Here is an 11,736-nt window from a genome sequence, read left to right as displayed (position 1 = left end):
TGGGTTTTTCATTTTGGAAACTCACATGTTGCAACTATGAGAAATTTTCTTACAGTTCCTTGTTAATTTTCTTCCTTTGTTCCTTTGCTTTTTCTGGAGCTCTCATGATTTAGGTGTTGGAGTCTCTGAACTATTTATTTTGTTAGAAGTTTTTGTAATTTTATTTACATTTTCCAGCTTTTGGTCAATTTGTTTATTCTTGAAGATTTCTGCAACTTTATCTTTCAACCCTTCTACTGATTTTTAAATGTCTGTTGCTATGGTTTTAGGTTCTAAGAGATTCTTTTTCTCTGTATTTTCTTGGTTCATGAATCTTCTCTTACTTAAAAATATTTTTTTTCTTTTGCTTTGTCTTTGTTTCCTCCAAACTTTGTCCTTTCTTTGAATTTTATCTTTTATCCCAAAGTATTTTCTAAAGCATTTTGTGTTCATTCATATTTTCTTGTGTAATAATGAACTCTGAATTATTGGAATGGGGCTTCCCAGGTGGCTCCCAGTGGTAAAGAATTCACCTGCCAATGCAGGAGATGCTGGAGATGTGAGTTTGATCCCTGGGTTGGGAAGATCCTCTGGAGGAGGATATGATAACCCACTCCAGTATTCTTGCCTGGAAAATCCCTTGGACAGAGGAGCCTGGTGAGCTACAGTCCACGGGGACTGAAAAAGAGCCAGACATGGCTGAATGACTGTGCAAGTTGATTGGATGCACTGATGTGAAACCTGCAGATATGGAGGGCCCACTGAACTATGCGATTTTATAAAGTGGACTTGAGCATCTGTGGGTTTTGGTATTCACTAAGGTCCTGGAACTAATCACTTGTGATGCTGAGGGATGGCTGTATTTTTGTTTGAATTCCTAAGTCTGTTGGAATCTCTAGCTCATATAATATTAGTTCTCAGTAATATATTCCTCATAAATCATAGTTGTAGAAACACAGACTGTTAGAAATGGAAAGAAACATAGTTTATTGAATCCAACTCTTCAAATGTTAAGATGTAAAGCATGGGTAAAGGCTTTGCTCAAATTCCCACATCATACCAGTAGTAGATTCTAGGACCAAAAATTGAGACTCCTTCTCAGGCCAAAGGTCTTTCCCTTATATTACTTTATGAATTTTAATTTTTCTCTAATACTAATGTTCTTGGAGGAAGAGTTTATATCTTTTGCTTCTTTGTAAGAACTCATCTCAATAAGAGGCATAGCAACAAGTAAACCTTTTCCCTAAGAGGACAAAGAGATAATGAAACACTAATGAATTGGTAGATTTCAGTGTTGAAAGAGATTTCGAGTCTACATCTTAATAGGAAAGAACATCATAGCTAACTAGTGACATCTGCCAAGGCTATAGAGGGAGGGAACGCTATATGTGTCAGTTCAGTTCAGTTCAGTCGCTCAGTCGTGTCCGACTCTTTGCCACCCCACGAATCGCAGCACGCCAGGCCTCCCTGTCCATCACCAACTCCTGGAGTTCACTCAGACTCACGTCCATTGAGTCGGGGATGCTATCCAGCCTCATCCTTTGTCGTCCCCTTCTCCTCCTGCCCCCAATCCCTCCCAGCATCAAGGTCTTTTCCAATGAGTCAACTCTTCACATGAGGTGGCCAAAGTACTGGAGTTTCAGCTTTAGCATCATTCCTTCCAAAGAAATCCCAGGGCTGATGTCCTTCAGAGTGGACTGGTTGGATCTCCTTGCAGTCCAAGGAACTCTCAAGAGTCTTCTCCAACACCACAGTTCAAAAGCATCAATTCTTCAGCGCTCAGCCTTCTTCACAGTCCAACTCTCACATCCATACTTGTCAGATATGTGTTTTTCTCTGTATGCAATAATCAGTCCTCTTCACTTATATGAGCCTGGGAAAGATGTACATATATGGAGAATAAAAGGAGAAAGTGGATACCTACCCAGTAACCAGCAATGGAATCAACCCTAGCTCCCAATATGGTGACATATGCTCCTGTCAGCTAGCCTCACTGTTACCTGCTTAAGTTATAGACATGGAGCTTTTGTTTTAGTAGCAAAGTTGTGTCTGATTCTTTTGAGACCCTATCTATGCTTGGAGTTGTGTGTGTTACGTTGCTTCAGTTGTGTCACAACAAAACTGTCCCATCCCTGTGTCAATCATAGTACTTAGCACTCAGTAGATGCTTTAAAATTCCTTGTGGAATAAAAATGTGACCTTCAAAACATGACCGTGAATCCCTAGATGAACAGAGTACAATTTCCTTTGACATAAAATTGAAAATATTGTAACCTGATAACTGTATTGCATAAGTATACATTATACATATAATACAGAGGTATACAGCATACAGTATGCATAAGTATAATGTTTCTTATATTGTTTGAATCAACTCTCAAAGTTGCCCAGGGGACATGAAAGAAAAAGGGAGATTCAGAAAACTCTCCTGTAACATATGGGATTTTTGAGTCAAATTGCGGGGAAAATCTGACTCCGCGTGCACTTCCATTCTGTAAATCATTTTCTTCCGTAGGCTCAGCTTGCATGATGTCAGGAGTTCCGGGAGTCAGGACAGCGTGGGGGCATGGATCCAATATTGACTCATACTTGGTGGAAGAAATCTACCCCAAAGTCTGGAAGAGATAATTCGGTAGTGAGCACTGGGGATGTGACTCTAACCGCAGAGGAAAAAGGGCAACCAAGGTGTAAGTTTTGTCTTACGACTACCTACTCACTGAGGCCTGAGCATAGTATGAGATACGATCGAAAATCTTGCTGACGCTTGATGCATAGCCATGGCCAGTTTTTAGAAAGAAGATTGCCTGAAGAGAAAAAAGAAAGTTTTCAGTCCCTTCATATTAGTAATTTGGTCACACTCTGGCTCTTGGTGGGTTTGTAAAACTTTTAAAGGATCTCTTGTGTGGTGAATGATCCTTCAGTCATAGTATTGGCTGAACCAACAAAGTGTGAAACCTCTAGTTTGCATGTGCAACAGAAGGTGTTTCACAGGCAGAAAAGAGAGAGAACCACCTTCTTTGGTAAAGTTGACAAGACAGGAAAAGATCAAAAAATATACCATTGTAGTGACAACATACTAACTAAACGAACCATATGCTGAGAAAAAAAAAAAAAAAAACCCCAAACCGTGAAACTCTCGCAGGATGAGATTCACTTCCATCCTGTGAGATAGTGGACCAGTCCTGGGATGGACCAGTCCTGGGATGCTGAACCAGTTACAGAATTTGTGGGAACCAGTGCAAAAGGAAAATGGGAGCCCCTTGTTTAAAACTTATTAGGAATTTCAACAAGGTAACCACAGAGCAGTAAACCAAATATGGGCTTCTCTAAGTGCGGGGTCTTGATAGACTATGCAGGTCTTATGTCCATGAAGTTGGGTCTGCTGCGATGTCTAACCAATAATTTCAAAACTTTTATTTGCAGTCTTACTATTTTTAAGAATTTGAAGAGTGATTATTTTTGTACAAATTTTTTATTGGGATATAGTTGATTTATGAAGAGTGACTATAATCTCACAAATTCTGCAGAAAATAATCCCAGAAATTAAAGCCTGACAGAATGTAATTATCTGAATTCACATGTCTAACACAATTATTGGCACATATAGTAGTTTTAATGACTATTGATTGGGGACAGGTAGATTAGGGAAAAGGTTTTGGTTCTAAACTTATCTCTGCATTTTCCAGTTGAAGGACTTTAAGCACAGCACTTCAGTTTTTCCCCCTTGGTCTTATTTTATAAATCTAAAAAATGATGGACTAGGCAATAGATAATCTCTATAATTTCCTAATTCTGTACTGTGCTTGGTCATGACATCAAGAGGTAGTTAGACGTTGAATTTTAGTCTTGTATTTACTAATGCTAAACATCTGGCCATGTTGTAAATATGTCCCTAATGTATATATATATTTGTTTTTGTTTACTTGCTCAGTTGTATCTGACTCTTTATGACTCCATGGACTGTAGCCCATCAGGCTTCTCTGTCCATAGGATTCTCCAGGAAAGAATACTGGACTGGGTTGCCATTCCCTCTTCCAGGGGATCTTCCTGACCCGAGGATCAAACCTGCGTCTGTTGTGTCTAACCTGCATTGGCAGGTGGATTCTTTACCACTAGTGCCTCCTGGAAAGCTCCATATATATGTGTGTGTGTATTTATATATATATATATGTATGTATATATATATGTAATTTTTAATAGGAATTCACAATTTACAAACTCCAGATGATATGTCCCAAAGATGGACCTCACTATTATTAACTGCCTGTGCCTAACACCATAAATCAAGGGACGAGTAGGAGAAATTTTTACTTCTTTCCAGAACGTTAGTAATGTTCCTTCCAATAACTTGGAGTTTGGTCACAGGTTTCCTGAATAGTACTGAGTGCATGCACTTGTCTCAAGTCTCTGAAAAGGGTTTCTTGTCACTGTGTCACCCTGTACGCATATTATGTGGGCTGTTTTTTTTTTTTTTGCTTGAGGGGAGCTGCAATAAAGCAACAGGGTAGCAATGTAATTTCCACTCTCCTCATTTACTTTACATGAGGCTTTGGTCCCACAAATACTCTTTGACTTTGTTTTGGGGAAGGTAGTTCCTCAAAGGATTTTCTGGCCTTTGTCACAAAAAATACTACATGGAATTTTTCCAGTAAGCCGGAGTTGGCTAAAGAGACATAGCATCATGTTTCCAATGTTAATCATGAACCCTCTTTAATTAAATACAAGCTTCCTACAGGTTAGTGCTGATAGCACTGGGGTTAGAACTTAAGGAAAATTGTGCATGTGCGTGTGTGGGAATCCCTGAGGAAAATTACCTTGAGGGAAAAGTAGGCCCTGAATTAAGCATTCAAGCTCACTTTTATTCAGTGCTGTCTATAGACAAATCTTCAAGCTACATTGCCTTTAGGAGAGAAAATGGGGCTGTAGAAGTGATGAAACAATATCTGATTTTAGAGAACTCGGTCCAGTATGGGAGAAGATACAAAACTAACTCTAATATGAGATTGGTGGGTCAAGACTCTAAGAAAAATGTGAACCACTCTCCTAGGCCTACGTAGAGAATATGCAAGATTACTTTTAAGGATAGTTTTGAGAGAACTCATGGAGATAATGATTTTTGAGGCTGGACTTGAATGCCTGGGTACCACTCTGAGAGGCACTCATGTGGGAAATCAAGGAACAGCCTGAGCAAAGGTTCAGGGTGTGCTTTTTTAGGAATGACTAGTCACTCCACATACCTCAATTGGGAACAGTTCACTTCTACTGAGTGCTTACTATATGACAGGCAAAAGTCTTAGTACTTCATATCACCTGACAATTTTCAGCTGAAGGCTAGAGGAGATATTAATATTAGGGTCACTTTAATGATAAGGAAATCTAGCTATAGAAGAGTTAAAAAGCTTACTCAAGATTATATAGCTAGATAGCTGTGAAGCCAGAATTCAAGCCTGCATTCATAAATGCAATACTGCTGTGTATACACTGCACGTTGAAACACAAGGTGGGCTGGAACCAAATAGCAGAGGGTCTTCTGTGGCATCCCTAAGTACTGTATTTCATAAATAAATTACTAAGGAAGGAGAAAATATTCCTATTTTTTTGTATTTGAAATGAAAAGAAATAAAAAAGTAAAAAAGAATCCATTATTAGTGACAATTTGGAACAATTGATCATCTAGTGCTTTGCTGTTCAATATTGTAGCCTCCGGCTGCGTGTGGCTACTGAGCATTTGAATATGGCCAGTCTAAACTGAGATGTGCCATATGTATAAAATGAACACCAGATTTCTAGAATTTAGTATGACAAAAAAGGATGTATAATATTTTATTAATATTTTTCTGTGTTGATACATATTGATACATTTTGGATATATTGTTTTAAGCAAAATATATTTTAAAATTATTTTTCCCTGTTTCTTTTTACCTTTAGTAATGGAGCTATTAGAGAATTGGCTTGCATTATATTTCTGTTGGGCATTGCTGGTCAGAGCAACATAGAGTTACGGTGGATGTTATACTAACTGTCTTTGATAGAAGGACTTCCTACCACATTGGTTTTCTAACCACATTCTTTCCTTGCTTTCTGGCCATTTGCAAGAAAAATTTTAAGAGGCACCCCCTCTGTAAAGGTTTGAGAGCCCCTAGAATTTCCTCTTTTACTTGCTTCAGACCACAAAAGAATGATCAATGTGATCTCTGGATGAGGAGTCAACATTTTACGAGGGCAAAGGAGGAGGTGTACAAAAATTTCCAATCCCTGGACGGTGTGAAGTGAAAGTGTTTTCAAAGGATCCCACAATAATGGCATGGGTGGGCATAATGGGTCTGTCTCCTCGTCAAAAGACCCAAGGAGTTGAAAGGAAACTCTAACTACAAGACCAAAATGCCACAAAACCATAGTTATTAATACCAACTAACTAGCATCTCTGTCTATCTGTCACCATCTCATCTTAAAAAACTTGTGAAAATACGTAATCTTGATGAGACTTCAATTAGGTATAAATACCAGCACCAAAAGGAGACACAGTACATTCTTCTGATCATCTGCAGATCAACAATTAGCAAAGAAAGATCAGCTACCTCCTTGGGACCTGATCATAACACAGGAGCTACCGATTTCAACTACTCCAGCCTAACTCTCTCCTAAACGATGAAATATACAAGCTCTTTCTTAGCTTTACTGCTCTGTGTGCTTTTGGGTTTTTCTGGTTCTTATGGCCAGGGCCCATTTTTTAAAGAAATAGAAAACTTAAAGGAGTATTTTGTAAGTATGATCTTTTAATGAGACTTTCTTGTGATTGACTTGATGTTTGATGTTGACTTGGAATTCTATCTATGATGGGCTCTCATCTCTAGTCTTCAGTCATTTTGAGAAGACTTGGTGTTATTGTGACTGTTGGCTAGATGTGTTTGTTTGTTTGTTTTTTTGACTAAACGATCTCTGCTCAGTTTGCTACAGAGATTTAGGAGGGATTCACGAATCCTCCAAAAGATGGGCATAATATGGGTATATATCATAGTGTTGATATTTTGTGATGAGAATCCATTTAACTATGATGTTAAGTAGTAAGCATACTGAAAAGACAGCTGAGTGTTAATTTTTGATTTCTCACGTTACTCTAATGGTGACAGTCAAAAGTCAAGATCAGCATTAAAAATGGTCATTTGAAATAATTGATCAATTAAAGAAGATGAGGTCCTTAAATATTTGGCTTAAAAACTAAAACACTTATAGGTGTTTTTCTCTAAAAATTTATTTTAAAATTTTACTATCCCATCTAGATTGTCTGTGAATTACTCTTGGACTCAGTCACTTGCTGAGATTTTTTTTGTAGGAGTTATAATAATCTAGTTTATATTTTAAAAACTTTTTGTCTTGTTTTATGAATTTCTTAAAAATTTATTTTTGGTTAATTAAAATAGCTTGTGCATTTTAAATATTTTATCATATGTCCAAATTTAGCTATTATAATTATAGCTGGAGCTATCTTTTAAAGGCGATATAATATAGGAGGACACAGGTAGAGGTTACAGAAACCTATACCATAGGGGGGCAGTATTTTATAGTGAGATGATGATGTTGATTTTTTTTTTTTTTAACTATACCTTTTTCTTACCATAGTAATTTGGGACAATTGAAGTATCATCAGTCTTGAATGAGTTCATTGTGATGTTATATTAGTAAATAAGAAAGCAAAGATCACATGATAGTCTTTGGCTATTATCCAACAGGATAGCTTTTGAGAATATTTTTTGTTAGAACTAAACAATGTTGAAAAGAAAATCAGTAAATATTGCCAACATCCAAGTTCAATAAAACTTGGGGTACATTTTTACAGCAATTTATGGACTAATTTTAAGCCAATTTTTTCTTGTGTTGTTTTATTTCCCAGAATGCAAGTAACCCAGATGTAGCTAAGGGTGGGCCTCTTTTCTCAGAAATTTTGAAGAATTGGAAAGAGGTAAGCTGAACATTTCCATTTGGCTGATTTTCCTGTTGCTTTTTTTCTGACGGATAAATTCACATCAACCTCTCTTTGTGCTCTTTTCTCCCAAGGATAGTGACAAAAAAATTATTCAGAGCCAAATTGTCTCCTTCTACTTCAAACTCTTTGAAAACCTCAAAGATAACCAGGTCATTCAAAGGAGCATGGATATCATCAAGCAAGACATGTTTCAGAAGTTCTTGAATGGCAGCTCTGAGAAACTGGAGGACTTCAAAAAGCTGATTCAAATTCCGGTGAGATGATCTTAATGCTTTCTTCGGTATCATTGCAGAGGCTCTTACAAAGCACTTCATTCCCAGAAAATAGAAATTAGATACTGGGTATAAATCTCTGAAGTGAACTTGTAGTCAAAATGCCTCTTTGCTAGTTCTCTTTTGCCTTGGGTGACTTTGCAGAGTCAGTTAGTGGAGGCACTTAAGTCTGTGATTTTGGGAAAATACTGGCATTATGCCTATCACACAAACATGGGTGAATGGACAAATCAGTGAGGAGGAAGCAGAGAAGGAGTTGGGGTGATGGGGGCAGAGTATTGAAAACCAGTTCTCCCATTGCCCCTTGTCTCTGTGTTGGAAATTCTCTTGCTTTGAATAGGTTGCATGTCTTAATGGAAAGAGCAGTGGGAGGGAGAGGGAAGAAGATGTGTGCTCCGCCCAGTTTAGCCACCAAAGAAATGTGTGACTTCAGATGAATCACAGGCCTGGCTGGGGCTGTTTCCTCATCTTAAAAGGAGCCTGTTGAGTTCACTGTAATTTCTATGGTCTCCTTTGCTCTAAAATTCTACAATGCCATGGATAGAAAATGACAATGAGATAGGAGAAAGGAATAGCCTTTGAGGAGACAAGGCCCTCCTACTGTCGGACTCTGGTCAACCATGCAGATTGTATAGCCCAAGGAGAGGTGACTGAGTTTGTTTTTAGAAAGAAAATAGGTAGAATTGTCCTATCAATGAATCTTTAAAGTTTTTAGAAGCTGAAAGATAACTATGAAGCATAAGCACAAGTCACATTTTCCAAAATTTCATCTAAGGGACAAAGGCCTCTAGATTTTTTTTTTTTGGGGGGGGGTGGTATGTGGGGAGAGTTGGCTTTTGTATAAATAGGCTTGGGTGAGAAGAGGAGGGGTCCCATTATGACTTGTGCTTTCAGGATTTGTACCAGCTCTTGCTCTAACCCAGTGTGCCTCTCAACAATCTCATTAAACACCTAGTAACTGAAATAAGTGATTGCTCTTCAAGATTTCTCTAGTCTCCATATATTAGATGGTATGAGAGTGGCTTTGAAAAAATATACGTAATGTTTTCCATGTTCAGCAGATCTCCATTGGTTGCAGGCTAGAGAATGAAAAGGCACTGTTCCTAACCCCGTGCTGCCTCTGGCTACTGTTCAGTCCTACAGAAGTCCCTTAGTTTCTTGGTGATGCTTAGAAAACTGGAAAGTAAAATTTATCACCTGTAGACACACAGCTGGTAGAAATTTTTCTACTCTGTTGTAACTGGGCTTTGAAAACAATAGGTTGGTCCCATCCTTCTGGAAGCTCCAAGCCTCCTGCTTCACAAGGTGCAATCTTGAGTGAGTGCTCAACCATTGTTGTCTTTTGCTCAAATGTGAGCATATTTAAGGCATGTTTTGCCTTTTTGTCTTGTAACTTAGAATCTCCTAGTCATTCTCAGAAATGTGGCAAGGTGGCTGCAGTGTTTCCAGCTTTAGAAAGAAATGTAGTGGCAGAGCAAAGATGAAAGCAAATGGTCCTCATTTTATGAAGCATGAATTCACCTATATGGTCCTACTGGGAAGAGTGAGAAAATAGTTCAATTTGCTGGAATGGAAGGCAGGGTACAGGAAGACTGCTTTCATTACTAATTTTATTATATAATACCAGTAATTGATTATTACCATTTAAATAAGATCAGTGTTTATTTTTAATCCCATCATGGAAATGATGAGACTGACCTAATTTGGAAGAAACTAAAAATCACGGTTTTCCTCCTTCTAGAACTTGGTGTTTATAAAGTACTGAACCTATACCAGTGGTTTTCAAACTTGGGTGGTGCCTAAATCACCTGGTGATGTTGGTAACCACACAATGACTGAGGCCTAGTCCGATTTCATCCACCTGGGTGTCAGAGTTCTTCATTAGGTCCTCAGGTTACTCTTTTACACACCAAGCATGAGAGCCATTGGCTATAGTAACTCATCTGATCCTTATAGCAAAGACTAAGTACTAAGTGATAGAGGTGACAGGGACGCTGGGGGTCATCTAAACAATCTCCTCATACTTAGTGGAGAAAACAGAGATCTGGAGAGCTTCAGTGACTGGTTTAAAGTCACATGTATTGCACACACAGACTTCACACCCACATTTTTCTGTCACTCTACTTCTGGGGTTTTTTCACTATATAACTTTCAGATCCCTGAAGTGATAAATTTATGGATATGTGATGTGCTCCATCCTGTTACAGCACAACTATCAATTGAATTGTTATAATTTTAGTCTTTATCACTGAAGAAACCAACATTACATCTTAAAGTTCATTACTGCTAGTGAAAATAATTTGTTTTAAAGAATACTTTGATTTTCTTGGGCCTAGACAGCAGAATATCCTAATGACTCATATGCCTGAAATTAATTTTGCTGTTTTCTTTCCCAATAGGTGGATGATCTGCAGATCCAGCGCAAAGCCATAAACGAACTCATCAAAGTGATGAATGACCTGTCACCAAAATCTAACCTCAGAAAGCGGAAGAGAAGTCAGAATCTCTTTCGAGGCCGGAGAGCATCAATGTAATGGTCCTCCTGCCTGCAATATTTGAATTTTAAAATCTCAATCTATTTATTAATATTTAATATTTTACATTATTTATATGGGGAATATATATTTAGACTTATCAAAGTATTTATAATAGTAACTTTTATGTCATGAAAATGAGTATCTATTAATATATGTGTTATTTATAATTCCTAAGACTAACTAGGCAAGTCTATGAGATTTCAAGGTTTTATCTCAGGGTCCAAGTAGGCAGCTAAACTAAGCAAGAATCTGTGGGTTGTGCACTTATTTCACTTGATGATGTAATGAATGCTGATAAATGAAATGATGCCATCTAGTCACTACTTATCTGAGACTAGATCTGCATTCTGAGCCACTACTTTGATGGCATGTCAGACAGCACTTGAATGTGTCAAGGCGATATGACTTGTGCCCTGATAAAAACAGCATCTCATCTCACCTTACACCTGGTGCTTCAGAATATCACTGACAATTGTGATTACACCCAAATGGAAAGTAATGTGTTTGTTTAGTTTATCAATATTTAATATATATGAATAAAGTGTAATTTTATAACTATGTATGTTGTGTCAGACTTTTTCTAAAATGGGGGCTCGGTTAAGCGAAACACAGACTAATAAATTAATAGAAGGAGAGTCAGTTTAACTGGGGAGATATAAGAGTTGGATTAAAATCTCCCCAAAGTGGTGTCTTTCTTCACTGGCAATTTGCTGGTTTCCATTGTTCCCTTCGGTAGTTGTTTGAATGATCTTTTCACAGCTGTGGAACGTAGTCCAAATTGTTTAGCTTGGCACACAAATATTTACTTCTACTTTCTCCCTCCTCAGCTCCTCAGAGTATCCCTCATCTTGGTATCCCCTTATCTCCTCCAGCCACTTTGGGTAAACACTGTTAAGTGTGGAGTAGTGAGTGGAAACTCTAGGGTGGGAAGCTTGGATTAGAATCTTGGTCCTGCCATTACAAG

General features: G+C 37.9%; 1 protein-coding gene across 1 annotated transcript; it reads left to right on the top strand.

Annotated features, from left to right (window-relative positions):
* Positions 1-6,627: 6,627 nt before the first annotated feature.
* Positions 6,628-10,769, top strand: IFNG (interferon gamma). Its single transcript, XM_040233401.1, has 4 exons — positions 6,628-6,741; positions 7,871-7,939; positions 8,035-8,217; positions 10,635-10,769. Exons 1-4 carry the CDS (start codon positions 6,628-6,630, stop codon positions 10,767-10,769), a joined length of 501 nt encoding a protein of 166 aa, XP_040089335.1.
* Positions 10,770-11,736: the final 967 nt, after the last annotated feature.

This window comes from Oryx dammah, unplaced genomic scaffold (genome assembly GCF_014754425.2).
Source record: "Oryx dammah isolate SB20612 unplaced genomic scaffold, SCBI_Odam_1.1 HiC_scaffold_29, whole genome shotgun sequence".
In the NCBI taxonomy this organism is placed as follows: domain Eukaryota; kingdom Metazoa; phylum Chordata; class Mammalia; order Artiodactyla; family Bovidae; genus Oryx; species Oryx dammah.
This window is presented reverse-complemented; position numbering and strand designations above follow the sequence as displayed.

Bases quoted from the DNA above. Each gene is read 5' to 3' on its own strand.
- IFNG (XM_040233401.1), top strand. From the start codon at position 6,628: ATGAAATATACAAGCTCTTTCTTAGCTTTACTGCTCTGTGTGCTTTTG. The intron at 7,940-8,034 runs GTAAGCTGAACA...TTTTCTCCCAAG, and splicing joins TTTTGAAGAATTGGAAAGAG to GATAGTGACAAAAAAATTAT. The intron at 8,218-10,634 runs GTGAGATGATCT...CTTTCCCAATAG, and splicing joins AAAAGCTGATTCAAATTCCG to GTGGATGATCTGCAGATCCA.